Below are 21084 nucleotides of genomic sequence, written 5' to 3' on the forward strand. Positions count from 1 at the left end.
TTAATTTCTGCTTTGCAAGTTTTTCCCCCGCAATAGATATTTCTTCAAAGGGCAAAGTAACAGGAGCTGGAGTTAATTAATGCATTAATCCAACCTATGAATTAATCTAACTATAAGTAGCTACACAGTGTTATTTATTCTTTGCCTTAAAATAATCTCAGAATGGGTACTTCTAGGGCAGTTGAACCCCAAAATAGGGACCATTGTAGTAATTTCACAATGAAATATAAATAAAATGAGTAAGTGAAATTTGATGATTTTAAATTGGAAGCAACATAATAGTACTTTATCTTTTTGAATCAGACATAACACTACCAGTAGACTTGCTTTGAACAGTGTTTTAAAAAAAATTCATTCTAGGAAAGCAAATTAAGGAAAAATGCAATTGGGATACATAGTTATGATGTGATTTGCTTTTCCCCAACAATGTCACCATTACATATTCAAATTTCTCTGTCTATGCTTCTGTGACCCAGCCAGGTATAATTGAAGAATACCAGTGATAAAAAAACAATGATATAACAATAAAACAATAGGCCATTGTAGTTTGATTATATTTGTTTTTATTTCTATACTCAGATAAAAGGCATTATGATTATCTTATTAATATCTTAACTTTCAGTAATAGATGTTTCAGTGCATGTGTACATGTGTTGTATGTGTGTGTATTCAATCAAACCATCATGAATAATTTTTAGGTAAATTTTCTATTTTGAGGGCATTAGTACTTTAGAAAAAACAATATTTTTGTAAATAGGGGCAACTAGTATAACTAGTATAACTCAACTATAATGTAGTGAGTGAAAGCTCTGAATTCAGATCTTGCTCTGCCATTTATTAGCTGCTTATTTTTGGACAAGTTATTTACTTTCTTTGAGCTTTGCTTTCCTCATCCTCAATAGGACAGTAATGCCTAACTTGAAGAACTGTGATTAAAAGAATAAATACAAAACAGTTATCAGGGAGTCTGGCAAAGTATCTGGTTCATTTTGAGAATAAAGTGACCTGTGTTTACAGTGGGCTTTGACATTTGGACAGTGTATTGATGGTTGTGAGAACTGATGCCTTATAATCAGGTACACGTCCTCATATGAGTGCTTTTAAAGTATCTATCCACTTATTTGAATAAGGTAGACATTTAAGATGATGGTGGCTAAACTTGAATGTCTCATTTGAGAGTAAGAATTAGGAGAGGCTTTCATATGACTAAAGAAATGATTTTCAGGCTTGGGCCCACAGTGCAGTCTCTCTGAGAGATTTTCGAAAATTACAATACTTGAGTCCTACTCAGAGCAATTCTGAGGTAATTAATATGGGGTCTGTCTCTCCAAGACATCAGAATTTTTAAAATCTTTCCAAATGTTTTTAAAATGTGGAGTTAAAAATGACGAGGATAAGAGTTCCTGTCATGGTTCAGTGGTAAAGAACCTGACTAGTATCTGTGAGAATGCTTGTTCGATCCCTGGCCTCCCTCAGTGGGTTAAGGATCCTGCGTTGCTGGGAGCTGTGGTGTAGGTCACAGACCCGGCTTGGATCCTGAGTTACTATGGCTGTGGTGTAGGCCGGCAGCTCTAGCTTGGATTCAAGCGCTAGCCTGGGAGCTTCCACATGCTATGGGAGTGGCCCTTAAAAGACGAAAAAAAAAAAAAAAAAGACTGGGCTAGACCTTTGAAATATCAACCATTCTGAATAAAGAAGCCAAGAAGCCAATGATTTGCAGAGACAGAATGAACCTAGATGCACATATATGAGCAGAGAGGAAGAGACGGATGATCTGGTGTTTGTCAAGGATTCCCAGCCTGCGTGGAGGCGTTGCTGCATTCCTGACCAGTTACATGAGAAACCTCTACACCCTCATAGTAACCTTTGAAAGCAGTTTCTGTCTCTTGGAATCAAAGGAGTCCATTTGAGTCTGGAACTTAAAATTTCATAGAGGGAAGAACAATTTTTATTTTAAGCTGGATCCTGGCAAAATTTTAAGGGCAGTGAATTTTTATGTCACTCTGTGTTACTGCATTATCTAGTATATGTGCATTTACCGTTATTTACCATTTCCACTAGATGGCTCTTTTGAGACCCTTTGGTGAATCCAGCAGTCTTCCAGAGGCAAGAGTTGAATGTTACTCTACTTTAGAATAATAGAATATTGGACTTTTAAAGATAATTGTAATATACCTAATGATTATTTTATCTAAACTGATTATCATCTTATGGGAACTGATGTAAAAAAGAAGCTAAATACCCATGGTCACTAGTCTAATGCATTCAACGAATATTTTAGGCATCTCTCTGCAAGTCTTATGTTAGGTGCTGGAAGTAAATTAGGTGGGAGACACACAAATATCCACAAACAAGTACAGAGTATAATAAGGGAATGCCTTTGCTTCTTCAGGGGAAATTTCCTGGTGAAGATGACAAGACCAATTCCTTCTTGAAGGATTAGTTGGAATTTTCAAAGCAGGAAAGACAGGAAAGAGCATGTTAGGAGAAATAAAAAGTCGAAATGCATAGGTGCATTAATGATGTTGTTTTGTTTGATAAATTAGAGGTGATTTAACAAACTGAAGCATAAGGTGTTATGAGGGAATGGTGGAAAGGGTGGGTGAGATGAGAAAGGGTGAAAGATGTGACTAGAACGTGTAGGGAAGGGAAGGAGCCCAGATTACAGCTAAGTGTGTATATGATGCTAAGGGGATTGTGCTGGATTCTGCAGGTACTGAAGCTTCTTGAAAGAGTTTGTAGATGAAAGTGAAATGAGAAAATTTAAGTGTAACCCATATAAATTTAGGACTTATCATGGTCCATGCATGTCATGGAGTTAATTTTTTTAGGCTGAACTGTGAGTAACTAAAATCTTTGCTCAGTCTTCCTTAAAATAAAAATCTGAAGGGGAAAAAATGAACTTTTAAAAAAGTCGTCTTTAGACATCTCTCTTATTTTCGATGTCTCATATGTCTGACAATGGCTTCTATAAAAGAAACATTACCTTTCATCTTTATGTTCGAAAAATCTGCTGAACATTTAGCTTTTCCTTAATCTCTATTTTTACCCTTTCCCTCCATGCTGATCTCAGTTCTGTATTACTTCAGCCTCTCTTGATTCTGGTGTTTTCTTTTGGTGTTTCTATAAAGTGCATTCTGAATAACCATAGAGATGGTGGTGATATCTGGATTATAAGATGATTCTTGCATTAGAAAGGGGGGGAGAAGGAGGAGATAAAATTTTTAAATTTAAGTTCCTGTATTTACCCCTTTTAATTGGGTTAGCAGTTTCTTCCATTTCAGAGCATAAAACATAAATAGGATATCTAACAAAGGATAATGACAGTGTTGAAAAGAACTGTGTATTAAAAATAAGCATAAAGATATAAATGCTGAGCCTGAGGAAAAAAGGAGATTTAGAAGTACACGATAGTTCTTTAAAGCATATTTGAGAGTTGCTTTGTGGAAAAGTGATTTTATTTATCTTTGTCTCTGTAAAGGTCAGAGTTGCCTTTAAGAGTAAGTATATAATGTGGTAAAATGTAAATAATATAAAAATATATATTGCAAATGTTTCCGATTCTAACGGAGACACAAATTTGAATATGGTGCTGCCCATATGTCCTATTGCTACACAATGTGTTTGATGACTTCTGAGGTAGAGCCTATTTTATATTACAAAGTATGGAGGAAAAGAGCTACATAAGACAAGGATATGGAGTATATAAAAGAAATGCCCAGGAAGCATGTATTTGCATGAATGAGTTGAGTATGGAAGGATGATTAGGAGTTCAGTGGGTGAAAAAAGTCGTAGGTTATATTTCGGGCCAGGGGACGTACACAAGATAATTCAGGGAGACAGGTAGTGGTGTGATGAATAATCTGTGGTTATAATCTTGCATTTAGTTGGTTGGTAGCTTTATTTACATTTTTAAGTATGTAAGCTCCAGAGGCCTTGTTTATTTTGTCCAATACAATTTATCTTCACTTATTTTATGATCAGCGCTCTTTCAGCCCATTCTTTTTTTGCTGTACCATTTCTCATGCCAGTATAACATTCCTTTTACAGTAGTATCACTGGGGAACTAATCCTCATTGTTCAGCATCTAGGTTGTTTTTTACGTTTGTTATTTACTAACACTATTGGGTGACCAGGAAAGACAATACTCTCTAAAATTGAGAACGTGGATAACATATTATTTAGAAGCCAGAATCATGAGGTAGATTTTGAAGAAGTTGAATTTGAATTAATGACAAAGTATTCACATCCAAAGGTCTTGATGTGTCTTAGAAATCTGAGTTTGGAGGTTACAATTTCGGATTTGGGAAGGACTCAGCCCTGTGGTGAAAGCTGAAATTCAAAATGCTTGAGTTCCTTGAGAAAGGGTGTGGAGAGAAACAGGTTTTTAAACTTCACAAAGTGAAGCATACATTAAGGCTTGAGTATATTATGAGGGTATACAGACTAGACTGGGTTGCTGTAGGACCACACTGTGGTTAAAAGTCACAAAGACAGGAGTTTCCGTCGTGGCTCAGCAGAAACGAATCTGACCAGCATCCATGAGGACTCAGATTCGATCCTTCGACTTACTCAGTGGGTTAAGATGATCCAGCGTTGCTGTGAGCTATGGTGTGGGTTGCAGATACAGCTCAGATCCCATGTGGCTGTGGCTGTGCCTGTGGTGTAGGCCTGGCAGCCACAGCTTCAATTCAACCCCCAGCCTGGGAATCTCCATATGCCGCAGGTGCATGCAGAGACAAAATAAAACAAAAATAGCCTTATATGTACAGTTTGAGAAAAGACTGCATTTTAGAACTATAGATTTTAGGTTAAATGTGCATGCACATCTGCAGTATTTTTGTCAATAAAAAAAGAAAATATACATTTTTATAAGAAAGTATACTTCTCGTTTGAAAGAGTTTTGTATGTATGTTGATTTTATTGTTACTTGTTTTTGTTGTTTGTTTTGGCTTGTTTGCTTTTTGCTTTTGTTTTGAAGCTTAAGGAGCATCTTGCATTTGTCCACATCATTCCTTTTCTAAATATTAAGGCAGCTACCTTCTGAAGAATTTCAGAGCAGTGCTTTATTTATTTAAAACTACATAAATTAAGCAATACAAGTTGAACTTCACATATGTATCTGCCTCCTTGGACTGTTGCCTAATGCTCTATAGCTAAAATTATTGACAAAATCAAATTCATTTGTGATATTGGGGAGGTTAGATATCTCAATAGAAAGAAAACATAGTGGAGTTCCCATTGTGGCTCAGCGGTCATGAACCGGACTAGTATTCATGAGGATATGGGTTTGATCCCTAGCCTCCTGCAGTGGGTTGAGGATCTGGCATTGCCGTGAGCTGTGGTGCAGGTCGCAGATGCAGAACTTCTGTATGCTGTAGGTGCAGCCCTCAAGGGACCAAAAAAAAGAAAGAAAGCAAGAAAGCATAGTATCATTCACCTTACCTAATAATGAACATGGAACCATAGTTATTTCTGCTATCATCATCACACGGAGGTTAATTGAAGTTTCTAAGATTCCTCAGATATGGAAGGTTCTTCCAAATTTGCCCAGTGTTAACCAAACTATGGAGTCAGAAAATTCTTCCTTAGTCTAATCTGAACTTCCTTAATTCAATTTAAATTATGATCACGCAGAGATGAGACAGTCTCATCAAAGGCATTTATCTCCTCACCAATCCCTGTACAAACTCACGCAGACGCACAAACACTCCTCAAATTAACTTGTCTCAAATTATCCCCCACTTCGCTATATTAAATATTATAGATTTTGTCTCTGCTAATAATCCTTTTAATAGCATTACTATTCACATGAGAACAGGAACAATTAAGCTCACAGTAGGGCTGAACAATATTCAGAAATGTGTGCTAAAACCCACGTTTCTGGCAGAGATACATGCCATGGCTGAGGCCTAGATGCCATCAGGTACCTGTTTGCAGGCACTAGAGACACATTAGTCTTTCAATTGACGAGTTTGATGCCTTTTTACATATTAGGTGAACTTTATTTTTGCATTATAAATGGTGGAGGTCCAGAAGTAATTTTTATGCAAGTCATGGCAATCTTTATCTACACAAGGCACAGTCTTGTAAAATTGAAGTTTTGCTTAAACACTTTTTGAGGGATGATTCACAAGGAAAGGAGGTCTTAGTTTAAAATTAAGTAGACCTGTCCATTCAGTAACCACTCTGGCTAAGCAGATTCCTTCTTCCTCTTTATATTTTCCAGTATTATTTGTCTTTCAGAGATAAACAGAAATGGAGGGAGAGAATGAGAGAGACAGAGACAAACATTTTACAAGCAAAAGGCCTGATGAGATCTTTAATAACTTCTGCTGTCAGAGAGACATTTAGCAAGCACCTTCTAGGCTTCGGAGTGCCATGCACTTTGAAAAAAAATTTTTTTAATTGAATCTTTCCAATAATGCAATGTAGCATTATTACTATGTTCATTTAACTAAGGTAATTTAACAGTGTTGAAAGCCAGTTTTAGCTTTTGGCATTAACTGTTTGGTACCTGTTTGGTTTGTGAAGAAAGTTCCCTCGTGCACATTAAGTATGCTACCCACTTTCCAAATTAGACGTTTCCCTGTGGCTTATGATCTCCTTCATTTTCCAATATCCCTAGGAGGTAGGAAATTAGGCAGCCAGCATTCATCCTGATGTACTGAAAATGGTAAAGGATAAAAGCAAGGATAGGTTAGGTGGCTTTCCTAAAATCTCATAAAGAGTAGTGAGGTTACTGGAAATTAAAGTTAGGCCTCCTGACTTGCTGTTGCCCTTCTCTCAGAGCGCTGAAGACATTTCCACAAATTTAGTACATAAAGGATAGGACCAGAGAGATAAATTCTGAAATGATTCCCTTTTCTGTTTGAAGCTCAGTGTGTTTTAAGTGTAGTTTGTCTGTCGTTTGTTTGTTATTGCTATTATTTCTGTTAGTACTCTACACTGCTCATTACATTAGAAAAGGATGATACTATGTGAATTTGGTTCTCTGCTAATTGGCTTTTTTGCCAGTTTAATCATTCCAAACAGATCAGTGTGGTCTATAGTCATTTAAGTGCTGTTGTTGAAGTGATTTCTGAGAAAGAGTGTTTGGAAAAATCAGATGTGATTTTTGGTTTTTCGCAGGCCCAATATGGAGCTTCAGTTTCTGCCAAGCCCGAACTGCCCCTGTTTTATACGCCTGTTGACCTGGTGGACATCAGTGTGGAAATGGCTGGATTAAAGTTTATAAATCCTTTTGGTCTTGCCAGTGCAACTCCAACTACCAGTTCATCAATGATTCGAAGAGCTTTTGAAGCTGGATGGGGTTTTGCCCTGACCAAAACTTTCTCTCTTGATAAGGTAAGCAATTATTTTTGAAGTTGCATTTAAATATCCATTATGTATTTTAATTAGGTAATACACATTATAATGCAAAGAGTTTTCTAAGACATTACCGTTATTAAACTACTGGATAAAACTTATTATTACAATTAGTCTTTAATTTCTTTTCATTCCTTCTGTCCCACGAAATGGGGGGCGGGGGTCGATGGCTCATAGATTTCTCATTGTGTTTTGTCTAGAAATCATCAGAAATATGAACATTACAAAAGTGCCTATTTATTCTTATGTTGGCATTTGTGATTTCTAAATGTGTGTGAATGAAGACCTATGCCTCAACTCAGAGTCAGAGAGATGATGAATTTGATTTGCATGTAATCCTGGATTCCAATTCATGTCAAAAAGAATCACTCAGTGTAACTTAATTGGTGCTCGTAATAAGATTTTTCTTGAATTTTTAAATGCAGAAACTTTCCTCCAAATGCATATCCTTGAGTTTAACTTGATATTATGACTTTGCACTCACACAACAAGTGGACATACTTGGTAAAAGATAAACAACATGTTAAAGTTGAGATTGATTCTTTAAAGCACAGAAAGCATGTCAATGCATGTTTTTGAAGTAGGATCATTTATGCAGTAGAAGGTTGCACCCTTATATGGTTTTGAATTAGAAAAGAGCAGCAGTCTATTTGTAGACTCTTTACTGGTGAAATTTTAAATGCTATACCTATCAAGGTATTTAGTACCAACTGGTTGTTAGTAATAATTAATGTATAAGAATGTGCGAATCTAGTGACTAAGAAAAGAATATCATTATTTAAATCATCCTTATCCTTAGGCAGAGGAAATAATAGAGAACAAATATGCCCCGTTAAGCACATTCTCTTCTTTCTCCTCTTACTAGGATCAATAGCTGGCATTATTATGGCTAAAACATTATGGCTGTCTTATTCTGACAGCTTTACAGGATGCTGTAAGTGTGATCAAGAACGTCTAGAGAATCCTGAAAAGTTAGAAAACTAGTGCATGAAAAAACTTCTTAAATATTTCTTATGTTCAAATAGCTGAAGTAAGGGGTTTTCCCCACAAATTACCAAATACTTTGTCTAAACAAAGTGTAAAATTAAAGGACATGCTAAATTCAGCTTTAGAATACCATTAATTGTTTACAGTCTTACAGACTATTGCTATCATATTTGTCTCTGTTTCAATTCTTCCTTTAAGAATTACTCTGAAGCTGTCATCAAATGCGTCATCTGTTGAGAAAAACGGAGTTTTTGATACCATTTAATGACTACTTAAGTTATGCTATTTAAACAGTTTTGTATGTAAACAGAAATAGGTGGCCAATCAGGTATAGGTGAAGAATTGTAGGAAAAAAAGTGTTTGCTTTGAGTTTGCGGTTTTCTTCGCTTACAAAAATTGAATTCTGATTAATCAGAGACGTCTGTCTTTACTCTCTTGGTGACGTGCGTTGATTTGTGATGCTGTCTCTTTCGGTAGCCTAAGAGCAGTTGGCTTTATTAGGATCACCAGCAGAAATAAATGTGGGAGCTAACTTCCTTCTAAACCTCCAATTTGAATTTAATCTATCAATTCAGAAGTCTGTGATGCTAGTTCAAAAGGAGAGTTATGAATAAATGCAAATTAAATTTGGCACATAAAACGTAATGATGGAGGGATTTCAGGAAGCTCCGTTTTACTTACTTTGATGGTGGGTACAATAAAATGTTTGTGCAAAGACTATTTTAAATGCATTTGTGCAGATTGCAGTAGCATAAATAATGATGCCATGTAATTCTGTTTTCAAAAATGATTATTTCCTGTACACGATTTTGCAAAGCAGTCCATTTCCTTCATAGAGATCTCCTTTTTTTTGGTTTTGTTTTCTTGTATTGTTTTTAATTAGTGATTAAATCTGTTGTGAATATCTAATAGTATAATAGTCTTATGAGTTTTTGTTCTTTCTTATTGATGAAATACAGTATACAACCCAATAGTATAAACACGTGTTTTTCCCACAGCCTCTTGCTAAAGACATCTGCTAAAATATTATGTGTACCATACATTTGTGACATTATAACATACTAATTTAGATTAGTCTTATTTTAATTTATTATGCCAATTCAAGAATCTACTTAAAATGTATTAAAATTCAGAACCTTGGCATTTCAAATTTGGATGCTCTTAATATGACAAAGGTTATTCTATGGAGTTTTGTTATCATATGAAATATTAATATTTCACAATACAGTTTTGATGAAGTACAATTTGCCGAGCTTGCATATGATAAAGAAATTAAATGCTTACCAAGGGAGTTCAGTAAAAATTAGAGCCCTGCCTGCACATCTGCTGGAAATTTTATTATCCTGTCCTACTGACAGTGTGGCTCCCTCGTTGTTTTTCTAGATTGACAGCTAAATATTGCACTGATTTCTGCAGCAAATATGTTTAAGTGAACTTTGTTTCCCCCTTTTTTTTACTTTTTGGGAGTTTGGAACATGCTTTTGATTTTCATTCTATATATATATTTTTATACTCTTGACATTTGTAGATGCCAGATTGAGGTCTAATACGCTGTAGCAAAGATAGACCATTGACTTACAGTGAAATGCCAGTTGATATCTCAGTAAACAGAAATATTATTATTCTTTACTGTGCAGTCTGTATAAAAGCTGTATGTGCTTTCTTTAGGGAGGCAAATGATCAGATTTTTAATGTCAAATATAAAAAGATCTGTGTTTGCTTTTGTGTTAAATAACATCAGAGATGGCTTTTATTAACTACATTCTTCCTTCCCAAATCAGACTTTCCTAGAGTATCCCAAAATACCTAGATTGCTTTTCTTGAGATTTTGTTTGCTTTATAAAGGCAATATTTAAAATACCATTATAAAATGAGATTTAAAACATAACTATACATTTTTATATAAATGTATATTGAGTTCGTTTAAATTAAAAAGGTAGGAGAGAAATCAATCTGTCAAACTTAAAGCTAAACCATCATGATGAAATCAGAGTAATACTGTGTTTAAATGGAAATATTATAAATTGTTTATATTTCACATAAAATAACCTGCTGACCCATATTTGCATTGTATTGATAGGAAATAAATAAAAACATTTTTTTTGTTAATTATAATTATTTTCTCTTAGGTAGCTGCATATTATATAATGCAAATATATAATATCCAAGTGTAGGTTGTATATATAATTTATCACTATGAAGATAAATTCAGAAGTATTTATTACTATACTAAATAAAATTCAAACCTAAGCAGTTCACTTTATTCATAAGCTATATGTAGATATTACAGTACACTTGGGATCGATTTTTAGTAAGACATATTTTGAATGAATATATTTTGTTCTAATAAGTGTCAAATAATTAGGTAGGTAGATGTGCAAAAAATGTCTCTCTCAACATAAAATACTGTAAACTAAAATATTTCTTTGGTATCAAAGTATCAGTTGTAACTCTTTCCATAAAATACAATCTCATATCACAAAGCACAATGCTTAGTGTATAGGAAGAATTTGATAAAAGTTTCATAAATATGTTAGATAAATGAATTAATAAATGAATACATAGATTTCTTAGCAACAGCATACTGAGTTTCTTTTTTTTCCCCCAGCCATATGAACAGACAGTTAACACACAAAAAATTGATTATCTTTGTATTGATCTCAATCAAGGGAGAAAAGGCCAATTTAAAATATTCATTTCATAGGTTATTTTTATAGTACACATATACATGTCTAATAATGAAAATGTCAGTGGAATTTCTAAATGCATGGATTGTGTACTAAGATTTAGGTTCCCAAGTAAGCCTTTAAAATTCAGAGAATTTTTGAGAAAACAGAATATGTATTTCACAGCATTGGGGGGAATAAAAATTATCTGGGCAAATTATCTAAGCTCATATGTCAATAGCCCTGACAGAAAAAATGTAACCTGTTCTTAAAAGCTTTTAGTGACAAAGAATATGCTACATCTTTAAGGCAATACAGCTTGTTATAGTTATAGAAAGATCTATTTTAGAAGTATCTAACTTTTATTCACCCCACATTGGCCTTCTCATAAGTTCCATCCATGTTTTATAGTTTTGCCGTCAGAGACATCATGACATAAATTAGTCTAACTTATTAACACGAATGATTTTTTTTTATTTTAAAATATGATGTTCTCCGCCCCCCCCCCCCCCAACTGAATAAGTAGTCTAGAGAAAGGCTGACAAGTATGGAGAGGCAGTGCCATCTAGGGAAAAGAAGTTTGGCCTGGGTGACTCCAGTTTCTGTGCCAAGTCACTTGGGTATCACTCTCTTGAGCATATGTTGTTTGAAATTGCAGGTTGTTGTGGTTGTTATTACTGTCATATACATTACTACCTACCATTTATGGAGTACTTAGAGTATATAGACATTGCCAAATAATTTTCATAAATTACTCATTGGATCTTCACAGTATCTATATAAGATAGGTGGAAGTATTTTTTTAGATGAAACACAGTTGACCCTTGAACAACGCAGGTTTCAGGAGTACCGACTCCGCAAAGTTGAAAATCCGCGCATAACTTTATAATCAGCACTTCGTGTTTGTGGTTCCGCATGTACAGATTGAACCAACCATGGGTCCATGCAATACTGTAGCACTTATTTATTGAAAAAAATCTGCATGTAAATGGGCCCATGCAGTTCAAAGCCACATTGTTCCAGGGCCAGCTGTAATAGTCTGAGAAAGTTAAGTAAGTAGCCTAGGACATGAGACAGTGACTACTCACTCACTCCATTATGCCCATTGGCCTTTGGCTGAGCTCATAGGGAAAGTTCTTCTGCATCACATGATGTCTGCTGGTCCCATTCATGCATTTGCAGTCTGTTGGAGGGATGCCTGCTCAGTCATGTGTCTGGTTGGAGTTGCTGTAATTGCTGAGATAGCTGGGTCCCTCTCTCCATCTCTTCATAATCTCGCTTGCCTCTGAATATCTCAAATCAAAGAGAATATCTTGGGCTCGTTCACGAGGTAGCAATCAGTATTCTAAGAAGGCAAGAATGGAAGCTGCAAGGCCTGTTGAGACAAACTCAAAAGCATACTCTGTTATTCCACCATACTCGCTTGGACAAAGCAAATTATAAGGTGCAATATACAGGCTGTATTCCAGAAGGAGGTAAATACTCACTGAGGGGAAGAACAGCAAGATCATATCACAAGGGCATGTGCATACAGTAGGAAGGCTTACTGTAAGTGCCTGTAAGCTACTGTCTTTCCCTCTGGTCATAATAGTTCACATCCCTTCCACTTGCAAAATGCATCGACCCCATTCCAAAACGCTCAAAATGGTATCCAGTCATGCGTTTGGGCTCAGCATCTATGATCTGGGGATCTATATCAGGACCCAGTGCATATAAGGCTGCTTGGGTTCACCTTCACTTTATCTGGGATTCCGTGAAATACAAAGACAAGTTGTCTCTCCGCAAAACACCCAACATAAAATAATATGGTCGAGAGTACCAAGCAGATGCTCACTCAGAAAGAGAAGAAATGAATGAACTTGGAAATCACTGTCCACTGCAACTTTGAAACTCAGTTGGGCACATGTTGTCAGGGCCCCTGAATTGATTAGGATCCATCATGTTCCCCAACAGTGGTTGCCTAATCCATTGTCCCTGTCTGCTCTTGGCCTTAACCTCTGGGCTCTTGCTTCTGTCCTCTGAGTTTTATTTTGTTTTGCTTTCTTCTGTTTAAAAATGACCTGTGATGATCCTTGTTGGCAGTTGAGTAGACTCTTTTGTCTGTTTCTACCCATAAAAGTGAGGACTCCCTATTCCTCTCTTTATTTTGAATCCCTTTTAGTGCTAACTCATAGTAATGCTATCACAAAACTCTCTTTAAAACTTTTTCAATCTATTAAGGGCTGACTCTATGCCCCAAAGCCACATCCATAATTCTTCTTGAGATAGATGTGTCTCCATTTTGAATATATCTTGCTGCTGTGACACAGTGTCCTAATAGTTCTTACAATCAGTATTGTCTACCTGACAGAATCTACTTGAACCTGCTTTAAATCTTTGCATCATCAAAGTATCATATAGCAACGCTCTTGATGTGATTTTTACCTTGAGGTCTTCTTTCTTTCTTTCTTTGGCAACTCCTGAGGTCATTTCTTACTTTGAAAATCTTTTTTCCTTCCAGGAGATAGGACAAATAGAGAATAGCTTTATTTTCCATCCCAGTAAGTCCTAGGCCCCTTTGCTTTGCTCTAAGTTTGCTTAGCAAATCAAATATATCCTTATTTAGCTCTTTTCTCTTTTAGAGTACCTTATTATACTCGGGTAGAAACACTCAACTGGCACTTTCAGCATTCTGTCTAGAGATTTATTTAGTCAGATCCACAAATGCATTATGTACATTTTATATCTTCTGAATTATCACCAGCGACATTCTTGCCAATTGTTCTGTCACTACATAATATGGGCCACTCTTTTCCAGTCTCCAATAACAATTTTCGCATTGCATTTCCAGCCACCTCTAACAGTTTGTTCACCATTTTTCCAGATTTTACTAACAGACTACTCTTGAGTTTAGGGAGGTCTCTGTCTGCCTCTTAATCTGAAATCTAATGCCGCATGTTTTAGATTTTATGCTAGCAAACATTTCTGTGTCATTTATCTATTGCTGTATTTCAAACCACCCCACAACGTAGTAGCTTAAACCAACAGGTAATGTCTTGATTCTGTGGTTTGTAATCTCCTCAGCTGGGCAGGCTTGTTTTTGCCCCACATGGTGTTAGGTGTCCTCACTAGTGCATTTGTAGTCACTTGACAGACCGCTTGATGGCTTCATTCACATGCTTGGGTCCTCACACAGGATCCAGGAACATGGAGATGGCTCCTCTCTTCCAAAGGCTTAAATCTACCACACCGGGTTTTGAACCACGGTCTATTTGATAGAAAGCCAGGCTCTTTCTTGTATATGATGCTGTTTCCTAATTTATCCTCTCTGGACCTTATTACTTTATGTCTAAAATGAAAGCACTTTGACTCCATCGGCATCTGGATTTCAGCCGAACAGGTGCACTGAGGGCCTCCCACCCCTGCTTCAGGCTGAGCGGCACTTATGATTTTATTTCTATTTTGGTTCTATTTACAGTTTCAATGAGAGAGAAGGGGGGTGGTGTGTGCTTCAAAACCTCTGGGAATCCATTGTCATGAAAAGCCAACCTTTCTAGGCCATCCTTCTCCAATGCACTGGCCCTCTTTCTGGTCTTCCAACACCGTAGATGCCTCCATCTCTTTCAGCCATTCTGCTTTTGTTTGTCTGCCTGGAAACCTCTGCCCTCATATCTTTACATAACTGCTCTTGCTCTTCTCACGTCAGAAATTCTCACCTCAGATAATTCTCTGCTGACCACTCAAAACTCACTCTGTCTGTGCCACATTTCCCTGTTGTTTTTTTTTTTCTTCGCTGTGCTTGTCACCGTATGAAATTTCCATGCACCTAATCATTTATTTATTTTCTTGTCTACTTTCTGTTTTAGTTATTTGAAGTGAGCTTCATAAGAAGAGAGTTGTTGTCTTTCTTGTTCACCACTCTCTGCCCAGTGCCAAGAACCATGTCTGGCAGATAGGAAGGACGCAATACATACTTGTTAGATGAATGAATAATTATAGGATTCTAATTTAAACCACAATTCCACATGACAGCTCTTCAGTTACTTGGAGACAGCTCTCATGTCCTATCCACAAGCCTTTTCTTTTTCCTTTCTAAATAGTCCTGTTTTCCTTCCCATAATAAGATTTGCAGACTTTTCACCATGTCGGTTGTCTGTTCTCCCATGTGGATTTCCAGAAACTTGTTTTGATCCACATTATCTTAATTGAGAGGAAGTTGACTACATTTGCACAAATTGCTAGCACCTATCAACCAGACAAAAAATTAGGACTAACATTGTCAGGACTGTGAGTGCTAAAAATAATATTTAAAGTTGTTCAGAAAAATTTTGCAAATATGTTGCATAATAATATTTTAGAACCTAAGTAATTCCCTTTGGATTACAGTACAGAAAAGTGTACAGTTTACTCTAGGAACTCCTTTTAGAAGGCATTAGTAGAAATAGATATCTGAATTTTTTAAAGAGATTTTATCAAACTAATGTATTTTGTCTACTGCGTTTCTACATTATGCTCTCATGATTATCTGTGAAACAATAAATGAACAGCAGTCCAGTGCATTATTTTCACTGCTATAGCACTGGCTTTAAATTTAGTACATAAATAGTTGCTGTTTACTGTGTGCAGTATTCTTCTCCTTGTGTATATCTATACATTAACTAAGGAATTATAAATAGTTAAACAAATTTAATATAGACTTTTCATCTGGAAAGCTTTTAACATGCTAAAACCATAAATGATTTCCATGTAGTAGTATTTTGATTTTCACCTGGTGAGGCTCTTTCATTGTTATTTAGATGCAAGGCATTCATAATTTTGACTGAATTCATAATTCATAAAATTGATGCATCCTCAAATTATAAAGAAGGGGCTTTTAAAAAAGCTATAGTTCACATGTTAGTCCTGTGGGAGATTTCATCCACACGTTCATGTCGAGACTCTTTACCAAGCTCCTCTCTGAAGCAGCCGCGATCTCTTCTTCAACAGCAGAGCAGAAGAAAGTGTGTGTGCTTACATGCCCATTTGTGTGTTCACCTGCGGTAATGAAGCTAAATCTTGAAATTAAAATCCAATAAAAAAATACTCCCCATCTCTCTGCAAAATTCTAAACAAATAATTTTCAAGCATGCCACGTGTGGTGGACTTAATTTGTTCGATAGAAAATGGAGATTATGATGTTTCCAAACACAAGTTAATACACAGATCTCTAATATTAAGTACAGATTTTTTTCATTGTAATCAAAGCAATATTTTTAACCAGGTACATTATTAGAGTTATTGAACTTGTTCCCAATCTTTTTTTTTTTTTTTAACTTTCTATTTTACAGTTTGGGCTAGTTGACTATGATGCCAGCCAATCAATTTTCCAATATAATTACGTCTTCACCTCTTTTCTGTTTCAGGCTGTGATTTCACACTTGTTAATTAGTTAATCATTTTGGAAGAGTGGACAAGGTGAGATTCAAATAGGCTTTTTAATAATATAAATTGACGTGTACAGTTTTGGTCTGGATTAGCTGGTAAAAGAACCTAACTTGTGGTGGAAAATATCTCTCATTTAGTTCCTTTTTTTTTTAAGCAGCTGGTGTCAAGGTTAATGGAAAATTTTCATGATTATGGTTAATGGAAATTTTCTCAAAGTATAGTCCTGATGCTGGGAAACTGATTATACTCTCATCCTGTTTCACTTATTTTGCAGATTTTAAATTTAACTAGTTGAATAATATCCATATTCTGGGTATGTTTGAATGATGTAGTCTTGGTTGAAATTAAGATGGCTTGAATTCCGTAATACCCTCCTTGGCTTTGTATTGTTTTTATTGACTTTTAACAATATTATAGACATATTACATAGGGAGACTCTTCATCTTTCATTAAAAAAAAAAAAAACTCCATAAATATAAAACCCAGCGAGTCCTTCACTGTCAAATTGTTATTAAAGACATACCTACAATGGCTATTTTGTTACAAGAATTTATTCGGTTTCAAATTTAGTTCTGTTTATGCTCTTTTTTCTTACCTGACTTGCTGTGGGCTTCATATTCAAGATTCGCTACTTCATATTTGGTGCTATTTCTGAAATAAGATGTCATTAGATGCTTAAGAAGATAACTGGTTTTTTAGAGAAATATTCAGCCAAACTTTCTTTTCATACATCAGTTACCTTTACTTACCCGACTTCCCCATCTGCTTCTTTCCTACGGCCAAGTCCACTGCCCTTTCATCCTGCTCTGCTTATTCATTTGCACGTTTTCCCACAATATCCCATATGTTTAAAACAATTTATCATTAGCTCCTGCCAAATTCACCCTCTATTAAAGTTAAAATTTATTTAAAACTGTCATAAGTAAGTGTCCCTTTTAAGTACGTGGACTAGACTAGATGTATCCTGAAATCTGCTGTCAGTGTCTTTCGATGCACTCTTTTAATCTCATTCACTCCACACGCATTTGCTAGGCACTGACCACTCGTATAGTGTGTGTGTGTGTGTGTGTGTGTGTGTGTGTGTGTGTGTAAAAAGGGTCTTTGCTCTAGAAAGTTGAAACTAGTTCAGAATATACAGCAAAAGACGCAGGATGACTGACTAAATGTTGACATAAGGCAGCAGAGATTCTTAGACTAAAAATGTTACTTCAAAGGCTGTATTTTCCTCAGTTTTTTTTTTTTTTTTAAAGAAGAAAAATGACTTCACATTTGGACTGTATCTTTATTCCAGGCAGAAGGGATGGCACATGGACATCCGTGGTCATGAAAGTGCCAAGCAGATTTAAGATTCAGCATCTGAATCTTAAGTAAGATTCAGCATAATGTATCATAAGGTGGTATAAGTAGCTGTGGCGACCATGGGAAAGGCCGTCAGGCTGGGAATTTAAATGTGGTTGTATAGACAACAGGGTCCTGAAGAGATTTTAAGAGAGGAATTACATAATTCAGTTTGGAAGTCACTGTAATTAAAATGTAACTCCCATTCACCATTTCAATAGTAACTTCCAGTTTTCCCCCAAAGCAGATTTTCTTTTCTGATTAAAATAGTCTAATCAAGAGGCTTATGTTTGCAACCTCCATACCTTATTTTTTTAATTAATTAATTAATTTTTTTTTTTGTCTTTTTAAGGCCGCATTCATGGCATATGGAGGTTCCCAGGATAGGGGTTGAATCAGAGCTGCAGCTGCTGGCCTACACCACAGCCACAGCCACACCAGATCCAAGGTATGTCTGCAACCTCCATCACACCACAGCTCACGGCAATGCTAGATCTTTAACCGACTATGCGAGGACAGGGATCAAAACTGCATCTTCATGGCTACTAGTCAGGTCTGTTACTGCTGAGCCACAACAGGAACACCTATGTCTTGATTGTACCGTTCTTGTTTACAAGACTTCTTTCCCTATTCAGGTGGTAAAAGGCCAGTAATGACCCAAGTCCTCTGCCACCGTGTTGACCAAAGGTTGCCTTCTCTACCTTCTCTGAACTTGTATAAATTTCCCTCAGTTGAAGTAAGATAGAAGGGATTCTTTATGTGTGTGTTTTTTTTTTTTTTCCTTTCCTGAACGTAAGCCTTGGGAAGGCAGCTCCAAATAAAGGAGTTGGAAAGAACCTGTTGATTGACTCTTTCCTTAGCCTGATCAGTAGACAGTGTGTTTTAGAATGTAGCACATCATTTAGCACTGCTGTGAACGTTAAATTATTAAATGTCACTACTTCATGACAGAACAGTTTTATTCCTAAATAAACAATTTTTGAACAATTTTATTAAAAAATGATGATGAACAATTTTATTCATAAATAAAATAAGCAATTTTATTTATTCCTGGATAAACAGAATGTTCTCTGTATTATTATTCTTTGGGACATATTCTTTATTTAGGCTTTATTTCTTGTGCTTTCGTGGGTTCTTCAAATATTCCTCCCCTCATCAGAGAACACTCTCCTGTGGTTCTTTTTAATCTTTAGTTATTGCTTACTGTCTCCACAACTCTCCGGAGCCCCTTGGGTTCTTTAACTCTCCTCTGCTGAGACCTCTTTGCCTTTCTGGATGTTCCTATTCATTAGCGCTTAGATGACCTCTCACGGCCTTATTTATGTGGGTTCCTGAACTGCTCCCCAGGAAAATGTTACATTTCCTTTGCCCTGACAAGTCCTAAGAATGCAGGCTGGCCAAAGTACAGTTGCATCTCTTTCAGCTCATCTTTCAGCAGCCGACAACTCAAGCTTTAGCCTTTAGACATAGCAAATAGAACGGGACACTATGCACTGTGCTTTCACCCTTCAAAAGGAAAAGAAAAATTACAGGGACCACCATCTCTATTCTGAGGGGTTTCTTAGCCCCTCTCTTGGGGCTTGGTATGGCAGTGACACTCATAACACAGCATTAGCATGCTCCAAAGAAATTGTTTTGTAATCTCCAGCATCTCTAACTTTTTGTAGGATAAAATGTATGAGAGTTCTTTGAGTAGATTTTTGTCATCTACTTGGGCATTTTTTTCAAGGGGAAATTTTATTTTCATAATTTATTTTAATTCCCCTTAAGATCTCAATCAAAATTTCCATTTTGATTCTGTGCCACATTACTAAAGTCTATGTCATATTTAAATTATTGACATTAATCCCATGAAAAAAGTATTCCAAAAATTTCTTAAATCTTAGAAAATTTCTCTCATACTGATACATTTTCCCAGATTTTGTGGTTATCACTTAATTGGTCATTTCTTTCCATTTAACATGGCATCAGACCTGTTTTAGTACAGATTTTCCATGAAACAGTTGCCAAGATGGTGTTCATAAACATGCAAGGGTGTTATTATGTAAAAGTGCCTGCCAGAGAAAGTATGGAGGAAGGTGGAAAAAACTGGGAGAGCCATAGAGAGCAATGTATGTCTGGCCCCAGGTGAAGGAGAGAGGAAGGAGGGTTGGGTGGAAGTGTTCTGTAGTGCTTTGAGCCTAAGCACATTTTCAGCAAAGCCTCTGAGGCATCTGCAGGCCTCCCAGGAAGGAGCCTGCCTTACTGTCTCTTTCCTGTTCAGTCACTGGCTGAGCCGTCCCCATCGCTGGGCTCCTTTAGGCTGTCACAGAGACATTTGGATTGCCTGTAATATGTAGCACAGGGTAGGAAGCCACTTAGTACATGCTTTTTATTTTTTTTTCTTATTTTATTTTGTTTTGTTTTATTTTATTTTTTTATTGTTATTTCCCCCAACACAATTTTTTCCCCACCCTATAGCATGGGAACCCAGTTACACATACATGTATACATCATTTTTTTCTCCCATTGTTGTGCTCCGTTTCAATGGGTGCATAAACAAACATTGGCATTAAATTTTGAAATCTCTTGATCAATAAAAAGAGAAATGGTATAAGACCAAATATAAATTAAATTTATGCAAAGACGCTCTTACTATTACAATATGAAAAGAGAAAAATAAGCATGCATAAGGCTGGAGGGGATATTTTACCCTAATTTTTAAATTGGGCTTTTCACAGTAACTCATACTAGTTACTGTTCAGATATTACAGTGGTCTTCCTTTGGAAGCAAGGTCATCTCTTTCCTAAGGGTCGTCTCATTCCTGAGTAATTTGACTGTCAATAAATTATTTAACTTCTCTAAACTGTATAAAACAAGACCAAAATATCTCTCTTCCTTTTCTTAGGATATTCTAGTGAGGCTCAGTTTGAATTTAAAAAAAAAAAAATAGAAGATCTGAAAATGGTTTGCAACATGGAAAACACATATCAGTAAAAGTTGTAATTGTTGTTACCAAAATCTGCATATCAAACTAAAACATTAAGAGTTAGGTAATCATTTATTAAAGCTTAGAAAATCACTATAATGTTGCCCTTCTCATTGGAGGACTTATCTCCACTAGTGCCACCCACATCTAAGCCGCCATCATTTCTCCCTGAATACCACTCCAGCCTCAGACAAGAGTCTCCCTGCTCCACCCCTGTCTGTCCTACATGCCAGACTCAGTCCCGCGGTCTAGGTGTCTCTTACACCCTCAGTCATATCATGCCCCTCCTTTCCTCATTCCAGTGTCCCCATAACCACCAGACTAAGGTCCACATCACTTGTCACATAGCTCCT

The 21084-nt window shown here is 36.2% G+C and overlaps 1 protein-coding gene across 2 annotated transcripts in view; it reads left to right on the forward strand.

The window, feature by feature from the left end:
- Positions 1 to 21084, forward strand: part of DPYD (dihydropyrimidine dehydrogenase) — a 787163-nt gene that overhangs the window by 408461 nt on the left and 357618 nt on the right. For both annotated transcript variants that reach the window (XM_047785224.1, XM_047785223.1), the window contains exon 13: positions 7132 to 7347. In XM_047785224.1, coding sequence (XP_047641180.1) covers positions 7132 to 7347 — 216 coding nt within the window. The remainder of the gene's footprint in view (positions 1 to 7131; positions 7348 to 21084) is intronic.

The sequence above is a fragment of the Phacochoerus africanus genome, chromosome 6, assembly GCF_016906955.1.
Source record: "Phacochoerus africanus isolate WHEZ1 chromosome 6, ROS_Pafr_v1, whole genome shotgun sequence".
Lineage (NCBI taxonomy): Eukaryota > Metazoa > Chordata > Mammalia > Artiodactyla > Suidae > Phacochoerus > Phacochoerus africanus.